At 43.5% G+C, this 16837-nt stretch overlaps 1 protein-coding gene across 2 annotated transcripts in view; it reads left to right on the forward strand.

Annotated features, from left to right (window-relative positions):
• The window catches only part of LOC132821443 (rho guanine nucleotide exchange factor 26-like), a 207575-nt gene that overhangs the window by 60432 nt on the left and 130306 nt on the right, over positions 1-16837 (forward strand). For both annotated transcript variants that reach the window (XM_060834030.1, XM_060834031.1), the window contains exon 6: positions 940-1100. In XM_060834030.1, the coding sequence (XP_060690013.1) occupies positions 940-1100 (161 nt within the window). The remainder of the gene's footprint in view (positions 1-939; positions 1101-16837) is intronic.

The following is a 16837-nucleotide window of genomic DNA, read 5'->3' on the forward strand; positions in this document are numbered from 1 at the left end:
CCATACCCTTAAAATTAGAGTTAGAACATTCAGGAAAGTGACAAAACAATTCTTCTCACAACAGACAGTGGAAAACTTGGAATTCTTTCACTTGTAAAGTTACTTGGTGAGTGCAGAGTCAATTGAGAGTTTCTGAAATTTCTAAAAATTTTTACTAGACGAATCAGAGTCAGAGATGTACATCATGGAAACAGACCCTTCGGTTCAACTCGTCTGCCTTGGTTAATAAACCAAGGTCTCCCACTGATTGGAAGGTTGTTGTGAAACTTGGAAGGCTTCAGAAAAGTTTTACAAGGATGTTGCCAGGGTTGGAGGGTTTGGGTTAGAGGAAAAGGCTGAATGGGCTGGGGCTGTTTCCCCTAGACTGTCAAAGACTGAGGGGTGACCTTATAGAGCTTTATAAAATGAGGAACATGGGTAGAGTGAACAGCCAAGGACTTCTTCCCCATGGTAGGGGGGAATACTAGAGGGCATAGGTTTAAGGTGAGGGGAAATACTTAAAAGGGACCTAATGGGCAACTTTTTCATGCGGAGGGTGGTGCGTGTATGAAATGAGCTGCCAGAGGAGGTGGTGGAGGATTTTGGTACAGTTATAACATTTAAAAGGCATCTGGATGGGTATGTGAATTGGGTGGGTTTTACAGGAAATGGGCCAGGATATCTGGTCGACATAGATGAGTTGGACCGAAGGGTCTGTGTCCGTGCTGTACATCTCTATGACTCTAAGGTTGAGAAATGGGATTGGGGTCCTCATCAGCCATGATCAAATTGAATAGTAGAGCAGGCTCAAGGGGCTGAATGTTCACCTGAAGTTCTTGTTTGCTGTGGAGGGCAAAGGATAGGATGATAACAAGGATGACATTGAAGAGAAGAAGCATTAAGTCACAGTTCTGACTCTTGGTCAGTCCTCTGAACGGTAAACTCTGTCCTTCTCAACAGGCCATATTTGAAGTGATTTCATCAGAACACTCCTACATGCTGAGTCTCGATATCCTGATCCGCATGTTTAAGAACTCTGAAGCACTGAACTTAACCATGACCAAAACAGAAAGGCATCACCTGTTCTCCAACATCAGTGACGTCCAGAGATCCAGCATTAAGTGAGTTAATTGTGGTTTCTGTTGTTCAGTTGCTTTTTTGTTTGGTTGCATTTGGTTCTATTGGCTTTCCTCCTTCTGATGGTCCAAACTTCCTGGACCTCTGGGACAATCATTTGCCCACATTGGTAGCAACAGGAGTGAATTGTACAACTGATGAAAATAATCTAAGTCTTTAATGTTTGTAGAAATATTTATCGGAACAATGAGATTCAAAGTCGGCTGAATGGGATATAGAAAAATAAAATTCAGATTAACAAAAGTCAACCCAAATGGTTAACAAAAGTGACAGGTGCCTCTTGTCTCTCCAAGTATCTTTATTAGACTGAATGTTCTTTTATGGCATTCAATTGGTTAGGATATATTCATTGGATTGTAGAAGAATGAGGAGGGATCTCACAGAAACCTACCAAATGTTCTATCAAGACGTGACAGGGTAAACACTGAAAAGCTATTCCCAATGACAAGAGAGTCCAGAACCAGGCGATCACAGTCTAAATGTACAGGTATAGGCCATTAGCACTGAGATGAGGAGAGATTTCTTTACTGGAGAGTGACAAGCCTATGGAATTCCCCACCACAGAAGCAGTTGAGGCCAAATTATTGAATGTTTTCAAAAAGGAGTTATGGGGAGAAAGTGAGAACAGGGCGCTGAAGTTTGTGATCAGCCACGATCGTATTGAACAGTAGAGCAGGCTCAAAGGGCCAAATGGCCTGCTCCTCATCCTATTTTCTACGTTTGGGTGACATCACGTGCAGGAAGTTGCATTTACGCAGTGGAAACAACTTCCTGTACGCAACAACAGAAACTTGAATTTATCTGGAAGTAGTAGTGATACCTCCAAGCCGCTTCATAGATTGTTGTCAAAAAAACAAATGGTCACCAAGCTGCAGAAGGAGGCCCTAGGTGATCAACAGCTTACTCAGAAGGTAGAAGTTTCGTAAAAGCAGGAGAGAGAGGGAAAAAGAGATGAAGGTAAAGAGGTCGCATAAAGGAGAGATGTAGGCAGGTATGTAACCTCTGGACAACAGGAATACCCAAGATTCAGAATTGGAGGAGCAGTGGTAAATTGGAAAATTTGCAGTATTGGGTAAGGTTACAGGAACAGCCTGAGCAATGATGTTTGGGAATGTTGGGTGTTGAAATCTGCGTTCTTTTTTGAGTTTGTAACTGAGTCCCATAGTTAAGGCCTGTCATTGGAGCTTCTAACTAGTCCTTGGGTGTGTTCTGCATTACTTCTGAAACTTGGAATATTGTTGTGACTTGGGGCAACATTAGCAATGCACCATTCACACTGAACCTCATGTGAAGACAAACTTATCTGACTGCTGTAAAATATCTTGCAGGAGGGAGGAGGATAAGGAGCTGTAAAGAATCAAGCAGTAGAAATGGGCCCTAGAAATAAACTAGAGAATAGTCTCCAAAAGGATGAGAAGCATCAATGTATAATGGTCCTGGAAGGGAGTGCCAAAGAATGGTGAGGAAGGGGCTTGTTGGAATTGACCATTAATGAAGGATGATGAGCAATGAATAGAAGACGTGCTGTGCTATTGGAGGTTAACAGAATGGACTTTGTATGACACATATCTCAACACATTGACTGAGACATGGAGTGATGAGTGCACAAGAGAACACAAAAGAAGAAGGAACTCAGAGCCAATGTAGTTACAGGAGCAAGAGTCAATAATAGAAGAGAGGCAATGGTTATGAGGAGCAGATGGGAAAGAGGAGGCGAGGCCATGATCTTATTGAATGATGGAGAAGGTTCCAGAGGACTGAATGGCCTATGTCTTGGATTTACACAATCTTACCCAAGTGTGTTGTGCGATTGTGTGAGAGTAAAATGCTTGCGATTTACTGAAGATTGTACTAGATTGAAGTGCAGGAAATAGGCAGGAAGCATTCCAGGTATCAATTCGTGATGATTCATTTGAAGTGTTTTGCAGCAGTGAAGATTTTAAAATGGACAATATTCTGAAGATGGAAAAATAATGCAATTTTGACTATAAAGTCAAGGAAGAATTTGAGATTCGCTTCTGCCATTTAATCTTTGCTACAGCATTTAACTTTGTATACAGTTGAACATAATGCTGATAAGAGAGGAAGATAATCAATCTTAGTCTGAAAATGGAAAATGTAGCAGACTAACTGGTCCCCTTTTTAGAAGAGTCTGTATGAAGAGATAGCTATCCCCTTAGGAAGGGAGCTAACTAATACAATCATTGCCCTAGATTCTGAAGGGAGATCTTCGTAATTGTGAAGGATAAGGTCTATTTCCCCCTATGTTTTGTGTACAACAAGTACTTTGATTTCTCAAGGTGACATAAATCCAACTTTACTAAAAACAGCAAAACCTGGAGATCACAGTGGGTCCAACAATATCCACAGAGAAAAGGTCCAGATTACTTTTTCAGAGCTGAAATGAAATGTGGAGGTGACAGCATTTATGCTATGGTTTGTTTAGTTGGGGGAGGGGGGGGGGGGGCGGTGTGGTGGTGTGGGTGGCGGGAGTGGCCTGTGGGTAATGAGTGTAGGGAATCGATGGAGAAAAGATGTTGATAGCTCAGATTAAGTGATTGGAATGTGAGATTAGCAGGACAATGGTATATCTCTTGCCAGACAGGAAAGGACAGACAGCCCTGCTGGGATGTAGGGCGGGGCAGGGGGATGGAAAGTGGAGGGAAGAGAGGATATGATAACAAGCTAAGAGAAAGGGAAGGAATGGGAGCTGGTTCACAATTTGAAGGTGTTGAACTCAACATTTAAGTCCAGAAGGCAGTACAGTGCCTAGTCTGAAGATGAGAAGTTGTTCCTCCAGTTTGTGTTGTTATTCACTGGAACACTGCAGTATGCCGAGGACAGACACATGGGCATGCGAGCAGAATGCTGTGTTAAAATGACCAACTACAGGAAGGTCGGGGTCATGCTTGCGCAAAGATCCGAGGTGGGTTTCCTCCGGGTGCTCCGGTTTCTTCCCACAATCCAAAAGATGTGCAAGTTAGGTGAATTGGCTATGCTAAATTGCGTAGGAGAAAGTGAGGATTGCAGATGCTGGAGATCAGAGCTTAAAAATGTGTTGCTGGAAAAGTGCAGCAGGTCAGGCAGCATCAAAGGAGCAGGAGAGTCGACGTTTCGGGCATAAGCCCTTCTTCAGGGATGAGGAGAGTGTGCCAAGCAGGCTAAGATAAAAGGTAGGGAGGAGGGACTTGGGGGAGGGGCGTTGGGAATGCGATAGGTGGAAGGAGTTTAAGGTGAGGGTGATAGGCCGGAGAGGGGGGTGGGGACGGAGAGGTCAGGAAGAAGATTACAGGTCAAGAAGGCGATGCTGAGTCTGAGGGTTGGGACTGAGAAAAGGTGGGGGGAGGGGAAATGAGAAAGCTGGAGAAATCTGCATTCATCCCTTGTGGTTGGAGGGTTCCTAGGCTGAAGATGAGGCGCTCTTCCTTCAGGCGTCGTGTTGCCATGGTCTGGTGATGGAGGAGGCCAAGTGGGAGGAGGAGTTAAAGTGTTCAGCCACGGGGCAGTTGGGTTGGTTGGTGCGGGTATATTGCTGAGGCTAAATGCCAGCTCGCGGACACCTCCTCCTACTGTCCCCTTGACCATGACCCTACTTCCCACCACCAAACTATTGTCTCCCAGACCATCCATAACCTCATCACCTCAGGGGATCTCCCATCCACTGCCTCCAATCTCATAGTCCCACAACCCCGCACCGCCCGTTTCTACCTCCTGCCCAAAATCCACAAACTGGACTGCTCCGGCCGACCCATTGTCTCAGCCTGCTCCTGCCCCACCGAACTCATTTCTACATACCTTGATACAGTCCTGTCCCCCTTAGTCCAAGAACTCCCCACCTACGTTCGGGACACCACCCACGCTCTCCATCTCCTTCATGATTTTCGCTTCCCCGGTCCCCAACGCCTTATCTTCACCATGGACATCCAGTCCCTACACAAACTCATCCCTCATCATGAAGGCCTCAAAGCCCTCTGCTTCTTCCTTTCCTGCTGAACCAACCAGTACCCTTCCACTGACACCCTCCTTCGACTGACTGAACTGGTCCTCACTCTGAACAACTTCTCTTTCCAATCCTCCCACTTCCTCCAAACCAAAGGAGTAGCCATGGGCACCCGCATGGGCCCCAGCTATGCCTGCCTCTTCATTGGATATGTGGAACAGTCCATCTTCCGCAGCTACACTGGCACCACCCCCCTACCTTTTACTCCGCTCCATCGATGACTATATCGGCGCTACCTCGTGCTTCCACGAGGAGGTTGAACAGTTCATCCACTTTAACACCTTCCACCCCGACCTCAAATTTATCTGGACCGTCTCAGACTCCTCCCTCCCCTTCCCTCTCCATTTCTATCTCAGACGACCGACTCAACATGGATGTTTAGTATAAACCGACTGACTCCCACACCTCCTCCCACCCTGCCCTGTAAAAACGCCATTCCATATTCCCAATTCCTTCGCCTTCGCCGCATCTGCTCCCAGGAGGACCAATTCCACTGCCGAACAACCCAGATGGCCTCCTCCTTCAAAGACCGCAATTTCTCCTCAGACGTGGTTGACGATGCTCTCCACCACATCTCCTCCACTTCACGCTCCTCCGCTCTTGAATCCCGCCCCTCCAATTGCCACCAGGACAGAACCCCACTGGTCCTCACCTACCACCCCACCAACCTCCATCGTATCATCCTTCATCACCTCCAAACAGACCCCACCACAAAGGATATATTTCCCTCCCCACCCCTATCTGGAAAGACCACTCCCTCCGCAACTCCCTTGTCAAATCCACACCCCCCGCCTACCCAAATTCCACTCCCGGACCTTCCCTTGCAACCGCAAGAAATGCAAAACTTGTGCCCACACCTACCCCCTCGCTTCCCTCCAAGGCCCCAAGGGATCCTTCCATATCCATCAGATATTCACCTGCACCTCTACACACATCATTTACTGCATCCACTGCACCCGATGTGGCCTCCTTTACATTGGCAGACAAGCCGCCTAATTGCGGAACGTTTCAGAGAACACCTCTGGGACACCCACACCAATCAACCCAACCACCCCGTGGCTGGACACTTTCACTCCCCCTCCCACTTTGCCAAGGACTTGCAGGTCCTTGGCCTCCTCCATCGCCAGACCATAGCAACACGACGCCTGGAGGAAGAGCGCCTCATCTTCCGCCTAGGAACCCTCCAACCACAAGGGATGAATGCAGATTTCTCCAGCTTTCTCATTTCCCCTCACCCCACCTTTTCTCAGTCCCAATCCTCAGACTCAGCACCGCCTTCTTGACCTGCAATCGTCTTCTCAACCTCTCCGCCCCCACCCCCTCGCCAGCCTATCACCCTCACCTCAACCTCCTTCCACCTATCATATTTCCAACGCCCCTCCCCCAAGTCCCTCCTGCCTAGCTTTTATCTTAGCCTGCTTGGCACACTCTCCTCATTCCTGAAGAAGGGCTTATGCCCGAAACGTCGATTCTCCTGTTCCTTTGATGCTGCTTGACCTGCTGCGCTTTTCCAGCAACACGTTTTTAAGCTATGTTAAGTTGCCCATTGTGTTCAGGGATTTGTAGATTAGTTAGGGGTAAATGTAGAGTAATAGGGTAGGGAAATGGGTCTGGGTGGGTTACTCTTTGGAGGGTCAGTGTGGACTTGTTGGGCCAAATGGCCTATTTTCACACTGTAGGATTCTATTCTATGAAAGGTATTCTGCAAAGCAGTCACCCAGTCTGTGTTTGGTTTCTCCCATGTAGAATAGGCCACACTGGGTACAGAGAATACAGCACACAAGACTGGAGAAGGTATAGGTGAAGTGCTGCTCCCCTAGGATGGGGAGCAGGGAGGTGGTGATGACTTGGTTGTGAATGTTGTAGCAGTTCGACTCATTTCAGGATGAAAGAGTATATGTTTTTGTATGCTTCACAACAGAGGCAGCTAGTGAAGCAGAATATTTGGCAATTGTGGTCTATTTTATGAACATGAGAGTAGGAGGAAAGGTTGACCATTTTTGCCCATTGTGCTCTGCTCTGTTGCTGGAGACGATTCCTGATCCGATTGTAACGTCAACTGCACATTTCCAACTACCCACTCCTGAGAATGGGCCTGTTTCCACGCTTTAGGGCTGCTATGGTAACCTTGCTTTCCAAGATTCTGTTCATCTCTGCTCTGAAAATATTCAAAGACACTGCTTCCACTTCCTTTTGAGGAAGACAGCGTCAGAACTTGAAGGGACAAAATGGTACCTTACTATAAGTCACAAATTGTTTGGGGTGTCTCACTAACTTCTGGGTGTCTGATTTCTTGAAGGCAATGTGCCATGGTGTTTAGGACAGGTCAGTGAGGTGGCTTTGCAATTTCTTATGCAAATGCACAGTCAATGCTATCACACTGCTGGATTTAAATTCCCCATGGATTGCCAGTGCTGTTTTCATTGTGGAAAATCATGGAGTGAGTTACGTTTGACAGAATCACGTAAATTGAAACAACGTCACTGTTCATTTTAATTCTTTGTCGCCAATTCTTGGTTACTGTGACAGCAAGTGTGAAAGTGTATTTTTAAGCATGAGAGAGTTACTTGAAGCAGTTTGCCCTCAGAATACAACAGGGATTTATTTGCTTATTATCTGCACATTGCACTCATCAATAATCCTTTTGGCTGCAGCGTTGGTGTGAATAGTGCTCATTAACATTCTGGTGCTGGGTTGACAATGTTCCCTTTGTAGTTGCTCCTGTGATCACGGTTGATGAATGACAATGAGGCCATCAAAAATTTGCTTAATGATTACTGTGGGAAAAAGCTTCCGCCTTCAATAGGTTAAAAAGGGAAATCTTTTCACCAACATTCCTTGTAAAGCTCAGCTTCCAATTAACTCCAACATCCTTTTCCTCACGCTATAGATTTGTACATGGAGACTGCATCATAGGATTGATTTTATGACTTTTGCATTTCTAATGGGAAATATCAGGGTAGCCTTTGATGCTGTGTGGTAGAGTAAATAATATATTAGCCAAGGTCAAGTCACGATAGTCCCAGTGGACCATAGGCTTCTCTCTCATTAAAAAAGAAAGTTGACAGTGGTGGTTCAACCTGAGGGTCACTGTGCCTCAGGTGAGAGGAGCAGTTGTGAAGGAGCCAGCATGGCAATTAACCCCACTTTAATCGTCTCACTCTACAGCTGTAAGCTAGCCATCCTGCCAACTGAGCTAACCAACAGTTACTTGATTGCAAACTAATTTTTATTTCCATCATAATTCTTTCCACAAGAACAGTGCAAAGCCATTTGGAACTGCTCCACCATTCACTGGGATCATGGCTGATCTGTCCCTTAACTCCATCTACACACATTAGTCCCAGAATGCTTAGCATCCAGGCTGTGTTAAAAATGCAGAATTTGTGTACGCGCATGTGCACACACACCTGGGGAATCCCCTCTTCCAGTCAGAACAAGATACCCTTTGGATGAATAAGTGCTTCCTGACACCATCCAAGAATGGCCTAGCTTGTCATTTTCATTAATACTCTCTAACCCCACATTGTGGGTTGTCTATCAGATGAATATTTTATTGTCTGGTCTGTCAAATTCTATATCCTTCAACAATTTTAAGAAACTCCAGTTTTTAAAGTTTGTGTTCTCATTTCCATGATTTGAACACTGTACTGCACAGTCAAGATTGTGAAATGACAGAACAGAGCAATGTGAAAGGATACAACAGGATATAGATAGATTGGTGACTTGGACACAGAAATGGCAGATGGAGTTTAATTCAGACAAATGTGGCGTGATGCATTTTAGAGGATCAAATTTAGGTGTAAATTATAGTGTAAATGGCAGAACCCTGAGGAACATTAACAGACAGATGGATCTGGGTATGCAGGCCCACGGTTCCCTAATAGTGACAACACAGGTTGCCAAGGTGATTAAGGCGACATATGGCATGCTTGCCTTCATTGGCCAGGGCATGGAATACAAGAGTCAGCAAATCGTGTTGCAGCTATCTTAAACCCCTTGTTAGGTCACATTTGAAGTATTGTGTGCAGTTTTGGTCGCCACATTACCAGAAAGATGTGAAAGCTTTGGACAGAGTGCAGAGAAGATTCATCAGGATGTTGTCTGGTCTCGAAGGCATTGGCTATGAGGAAAGGTTAAAAAAGACTTGGATTGTTTTCAGTGGAAAGACAGTGGCTGATGCGTTCTACAAAACAGAGAGGCATAGATAGGGTGGATAATCAGAGGCTTTTTCCCAGGGATGAAGTTTTAATTAAAGGGAGGAGGCACAGGGTCAAGGTGAGAGGGGGAAAGTTTAAGGGAAATGTTTATGCAGGGAGTGGTACAGGAGCCTGGAATGCATTACCACGAGATGTGGAGGAAGCAGGTACATTGGCACCATTTAAGAGGCATCTGGATGGTTACATGAATTGGGATATAGACTGAATAAGGGAAGAAAGTTTTTCTTAGTTTAGTTAGAGCATGATGATCAGCACAGGCTTGGAGGGCCGAAGGGCCTGTTTCTGTGCTGTATTTCTTTTATCCTATTTCTTGAACTCATGAAAAATGATGCAACCCTTCACATTATATCTTGTGCCTTTGAGTTTGAAATTACAGTTTGTTCTGTAATTGGGACAGTCTGACCGAAGGAATAAAAACAGCTGAGTAACAGCACTGCACCTATTTACTTCTCCCAGTCCTAGCTTCAGGGCACGTTCATGATACATTGTTGGCGGGTTTGGGCGAGAATAGTGATCTTTAAAAGTCAAAGCGCGGGCTATGAACTAGAAAGTTTAACTCTTTGGAAATCAGCCCAAACATTACTTCACTGGCGTAGGTTTCACAGCACAGTCAGGATTGGAGAGAACTATAAGTTTGGTTACGATGCACTTGGGGACACAGTTGCCATTTAAAAAAGCTAAGCTGCTGACACTTTTAAACACAAGCATAAAGATAAAAAAAAGTGTTAAATATTTAACAGGTAGGTTCTTCAGCTTCAGAGAAAGAAATTTCAGAGGATAGCTCCCAAAAGAAAACCTTAAAATACTACAGAAAAGAATAAATAGGAATTTACATGATTACATATCTCCGCTTAAAAAGAAATGGTCCAAACATCAAATAAAAGCAAAATACTGCAGATGATTCTGAAATGAAAACAGTAACTGTTGGAGAAACTCAGCAGGCCTGTCAGCATTTGTGGAGAGAGAAACAGCATTATAAAGGTTTGAGTCCAAAGACTCATCAAGACCGTAGATGGTTACAGAGAGTGGTGAACTCGGCCCGGACAACCACAAAGGCCAATCTCCCATCTATAGAATCCATCTCCCAGCCCCGCAGTCAAGGAACGGCCACCAGCATTCTCAAAGATCCGCTCCACCCTGGTAATGCTTTTCTACAACATCTACCATTGCAGGAAGGTACAGAAGCCTGAGCACATGCACCAGCCGGTTTCGAAAGTTTCTACCCTGCTGTTGTTAGGATACTGAATGGAAGCAAACTCTGAGCATTTGTTTGTACCTGTGTTTTGGTTTCTCCGCTGTTTACCTATTATTTACTATCTATGCTACTTAACTCTGTGATCTGCCTGTATTGCTCACAACAGAAAGCCTTTCACTGTGCCTCAGTACACGTGACAATAAATTCAATTCAAATTCATCTTTACAATTATTTTGGACTAAAAATATTAACTCTGTTTCTCTCTGCACAGAAGCTGAGTTTCCCCAGCAATTTCTGTTTATATTTTGGTGCAAAACTAAGGTTGCATAACACACATTTGAGGCAAAATTTCTATTTATATAGCACCACACCACAGCACATTCCAAAACACTTTACAGTGAAGTATAGTCACTTTTGTATTGTTGAAAATGTAATGGCCAATACTAACAACACAATGTCATGCAAACAGTAATCTGTTTTGGTGGTCGAGACCAGGGATATCAGGTAATTGCTCTCCCTTTGAGGAGTGCCATGAGATTTTGTACATCTGCCCAAGAGAGCAAATATTGTTTTAATGTCTTAGCCAAAATCAAACACCATCCTGGTGGCATGATAGCTCAGTGTTTAGCACTACTGCCTCACGAGGGACCCGTATTCTGTGCTCAAGCGACTGTGTGGAGTTTGCACGTCCTCCCCACGCCTGCATGGGTTTCTTCCATGTGCTCTGGTTTCCTCCCAGAGATGTGTATGTTAGGGGGATTGGCCATGCTGTATTGCTGAAAGTGTCCTGGGATGTCCAGGCTAGGTAGATTAACCAGCTGAAATGCAGGATTATAAAGTGGGCATAGGTCTGGGTGGGATGCTCTTCGGAGGGTTGGTGTGAACCTAATGGGCCAAATGGATGGCTTCCGTATGGTGGGGACTTCTAACAGTGCAGCACCCCACAGCACTAGGAAGTCAATCATGATTTTTGTGGTCAAGTCCTTGCGCAAGACTTGAATCCATAACTTCCTGACTTGTAGACAAGTGAGTCACTGGTCCCACTGACATCTGGAGTGCTTCTTCACACAGAGGATCATTGACCACTGGAATACATTCCAAGGAAGAGAGATTATGGCTCAGGATGCTAGAATCATTCAGCAAACAGGCACGCCCTGTACTGGAGAGCTGATAAAATTGCTTATCAATTAACTGAAGTGTGTTCTTTAACTGAACACATTTTATGATTTTGATTTCAAATGAATTAAGATAGGAAGGGCAAGAATCAGTATGTTAACTCCAAAATGAAAATCAGATCAGGAATCGAACCAAGAGTCTGCTTGGTCAAAAATAACAGCTATGAATCCTGAGAAATATGAAATGTCTGGAGCAGCTTTCTGAGGAACTGGTGTGCCTCAGGGATCAGTGTTGGGACCGCAATTATTCCCAATTTATATAGATGATATATAGTGTGTCAAAGTTTGCAGATAACATTAAGATGAGTGGTAGAGCAAAGTGTGCAGATGGGTGTGAAACTTTGCAAAGGGACATAGATAGGTTGAGTGAGTGGGCAAAGCTCTGGCAGATAAAGTACAATGTTAATAAATGTCAAGTCTTCCATTTCGGTACGAATAACAGTAAAGAGGACTATTACTTAATGGTAAGAACTTGCAGCACTCTGCTGTGCAGGATGACCTGGGTGTCATTGTGCATGAATCACAGAGGGTTGGTCTGCAGGTGCAACAGGTAATTAAGAGGGCAAATAGAATTTTGTCCTTCATTGCTAAAGGGAGGGAGTTTAAAAGCAAAGAGGTTATGTTGCAGTTGTAGAGGGTGCTGGTGAGGCCATACCTGGAGCGTGGTGTGCAGTTTTGGTCTCATTACTTGAGGAAGGATGTACTGGCACTAGAGGGACTACAGAGGAGGTTCATGAGTTGATTCCTGAGTTGAGGGGGTTGGCTTATGAGGACAGACTGAGTCGACTGGGATTATATTCATTGGAATTTCGAAGAATGAGAGGGGGACGTCTTATAGACACACTTACAATTAGATTAGATTCCTAACTGTGGAAACAGGCCCTTCAGCCCAACAAGTCCATACTAACCCTCCGAAGAGTAACCCACCCACTAATGCACCTAACATTATGGACAATTTAACATGGCCAATTCACCTAACCAGCACATCTTTGGACTGTGGGAGGAAACCGGAGCACCCGGAGGAAACCCACGCAGACACAGGGAAAATGTGCAAACTCCACACAGACACCAGAGGCTGGAATTGAACCTGGGACTCTGGTGCTGTGAGGCAGCAGTGCTAACCGCTGAGCCATCGTGCCACCCACAATTATGAAGGGAATGGATAAGATAGAAGTAGAGAGGATGTTTCCACTGCTGGGTGAAACTAGGACAAGAGGGCATAGCCTCAAAAGTAAGAGGAGTAGATTTAGGACTGAATTGAGAAGGAACTTCTTTAACCAGAGGGTTATGAATCTGTGGAATTCCCTGCCCATTCATGTGGTTGAGGTTTCCTCAGTACGTGTTTTGAAAGCCTAGATTATTTTTTGAACAATAAAGGAATTAAGGGATACAGTGAGAAGGCGGGTAAGTGGAGTGCAGCCACAGAAAGATCAGCCATGACCTTATTGAGTGGTGGAAGCAGGCTCGAAGGGCCAATGGCCTACTCCTGGTTCTTATGTAAATAGTATGATTTCTAGTTCTATTAATGCTGCTTTATTATACGAATCACATTGAAATAAATGAGAACTCGTAACTTTAGTAGTAAAGACAAAATTTGAAATACTGCTTACTAAAGGAATAAAGTCACAAGATTCTTGCTCACAAACAAAGATAATAAATTTCTCTTTACAAAATTCAACAAAAGCAAGCAGCTAATACCATATACCCTCGATTCTACCAACCAGAATTAATCCAAGGCAAACAGAAGTTAACAGGCAAACACAAACCACAGATTAGTCACTATTATCATTCCAGCTGTTGTTCCTTTCGGGTAAGTCAGATCCCAGACTGAAATCTGTTTTTTTTAAAAAAAACAGAGTGGCCATTCACTGAAAGACATGCACATTGCAAATTTGGTTTTATTAGTAAAATTAAATTTATTATTACAAAAGAAGGAAATAGAATAAACCAAGCTAGTTTCACATGATATAGGAGCAAATTACTGCTCATGTACTCAATATTACCTTACTCACTCTTCAGGTATGTTGCCTGATCTTTAGCACTTATTGTTTTTAGTTACATATAATACAATGTTAAAGACTTCAAAAATCATAGTAAAAAGCATGTATTCCAATACCATCACTTTACAGGACTCAAATGCCAGAAAGAATGCCCTTCTCTGCCACATCTATCAGCTTGACCTAACCTCTTTCCCCTTAATTCCTAGTCTTGTGAATTTGATGGTCTTTTTCTGATTCGTCACACAACTGAGCTTAAATTTTCTTGTTTCACATTACCCTTTCAGTGTTCTATCAATCACTTCACTTTTCTGAACTAACTTCTTTCTCCTGGAGAAACTGTTGAGTCTAACTTCTGCAAACAGAAACCAAAAGTTTTTCAAGTTATGGATTTTCCACCTAAGGAAAAGAAACATCCCTAGACTGAAGACATGCTTTTCAATATTTACTCTACCCAATTGTGAAACTCTCACAATCTGAAAAATTTCCCATTATCACTCCAGTGATTCTCTTATACTCGTCAGAAGAAAATCATGGCTCCAGAATTACTCACAAGTTAATCATTAAACCCATCTCAGATCAAAACCCACATGCCAGTAGTCCAAATCCAAACTCTAAAATAAATGATATTTTCATCACATTTCTTATATCATACCAATTAAAAACAAAATGAGGCAGATGCAGTGAACCTCGGAACAGCCCATCCAGCCATCAGAATCACTGAGTTGCAATATTCTTCCAACTCTCTTCCTTATAAGTGATTTCATTTCCCGAGACCCACTCTGAGCTTCAGTAAACAGGCTAATGCTAAGCATGTGTTGCTTAATAGCCCTATTGATGACCTCTTACTTCACTCCTGATTAAGAGTAGATTGATGTGATGGTATTTTGCTGAGTTGAATTTGTTTTGTTTTCTGTGGAAAGGATGTACCTAGTTGGTTCACCACATTGTTGGGTAAATGCCAGTTCTGTAGCTGTACTGCCACGGCTTGGCTAAGACGTGGCAAATTCAAGTCTTCAGTATTTTTTCCAAAATATTGTCAATGCCCTTTGCCCTGACAGAATCTAGTACTTTCAGCCATTTCAGGTTATCACAGAGTGAATCAAGTTGGCTGATGACTAGCATTTTTGATGCTCAGGACATCCAGAAGAGATTAATCATCCACTGGTTGAATTTGTTGCAAATGCTTAAACATTATCCTTTGCACTGATGTGCTGGGCTCCACTGTCATTGAAGTTGGGGATATATGCAGCTTTTCCTCTTCCAGTGAGTCACAACTGGAAGTGGCAGGACTGCAGAGCTTAGATCAGATCTGTTGGTTGTGGGATCACTTAACTTTGTCTGTCCTTTGCATTTTTTTTGGCACATGAGTACTCTCAATTGAGAGCTTTACCAGGTTGATGCTTCATTTTGAGGTGTGCTTTATGCTGCTCCTGGCATGTCCATCTGTATTCTTCACTGAACCAGAGTTGATTCCCTGGAGAGATTTTCATGGTCACACATCTGGCCTTCCTGCTGAGGCTCATTTCCACATGGAAGAGTTTCTTAGGGAGTTTGGTGTCAGGGATGCAGATGAAAGAAAGTATCTGGTATAAGTAATGAGGACTATGGTAAGGAAATTAAGCTTACCTAGTTCCCCCAAAAATGTTGTTCTATTTTAACTGATGATGGAAATTTCAACAAGTATTTCAATTTCAGATTTTCAAACATTAACAAGATTTGTGACTCAGGTTATTCGCTTAAGTCCTGGATTGAGGTTAATAACTCATTGTTTTTATGCATATCTATAAACAATTCTGTATGTAAATTGTAGATTAGCCAGATAGTGGCTTCTGTGATTGACACTGTCAATCTTTCTCAAAGTGAAGTATCGCATAATTAAATCTTAGAGTGGGAGATATCCCAACCATTTTGACAGAGTAACACAGTGGGATTTTTTTAACATCTGCCTGAGGGGGCTTAGAAGTGTCATCTGAAAGATAGCACTTATGACAGTGTAACTCCTGAATGAAAAGGAGGGAAAAGATATAAAAGAGACCTATGGGGCAACTATTTCATACAGAGGGTGGTACATGTATGGAATGAGCTGCCAGAGGAAGTGGTGGAGGCTTCCAATTGCAATATTTAAAAGGCATTTGGATGGGTATATGAATAGGAAGGGTTTGGAGGGATATGGGCCGGGTGCTGGCAGATTGGGTTGGAGTATCTGGTTAGCATGGACGGGTTGGACCAAAGGGTCTGTTTACATGCTGTACATCTCTATAACTCTAACTGCCTAGAATATACATACTGGAAAGCAGTCCAGGAGATCCATGCTGGAGTTCAGACCCACTCAATTCTTCTCTCGTCTCTTTCATCCCACCCAGTCAGCATATTCTTTTGGTCACCTTAATGTATGTTATCAGCTCTCTTAACTCACACTACCACTTGTTCACTTGTTCACCCCATGTTTGCTGACCTATGTTGGCTCCTAAATGAAACAACGCTCTCTTCCCTGTGGTGCTCAGAACCGAATTCTCACCCCTCTCTGGATAAGGAAGCTGTCACAAAAGTCGTTACTGGATTCATTATTGACTTTCTCACGTCCTTCCAGATCCTTTCTATGGACGTAATCACAATCTCCTTGTTTTTCTGTACTTTATCATTCAGGATTGAACTCTAACTGACATCTCATGGCTTGTTTGTTAACCTGTTACACACAGAGACGCACAGAATGTAAGTAGCTGTCAATCAGGGAGTCAGCAAAAGTATACATCTCTTATTAATGATCAATAAATAAATTGTCAGGGTTCAAGGAAGATATCTGATTGGGTGAGAGGGTTAACATGCTTTACATACAAAGTTGATTATACAAATGTGTAGAAACTGTGAGGAGAATGATAGCTGGCATTTAAAGCTGGAATCATAGGGTAAAAATTAGGAAGCAAGGATGGGGATGATGTCACATGTAATAAAATCGTAAGAAATAAGAGCCGAACTACACTAGTTAGCTCTTAAAGCCTGCACCACTACTCAATAAAATGCAATAAAAACATGGCTGATCTGAATGTGTCACAGCTCCGCTTTCCTGCCCAACCTGATAACTGTTGACTTTCTTATCGATCAACGTCTGCTTAACTCAGCCTTGGATTTCT

Source organism: Hemiscyllium ocellatum, chromosome 13, assembly GCF_020745735.1.
Source record: "Hemiscyllium ocellatum isolate sHemOce1 chromosome 13, sHemOce1.pat.X.cur, whole genome shotgun sequence".
In the NCBI taxonomy this organism is placed as follows: Eukaryota; Metazoa; Chordata; class Chondrichthyes; order Orectolobiformes; family Hemiscylliidae; genus Hemiscyllium; species Hemiscyllium ocellatum.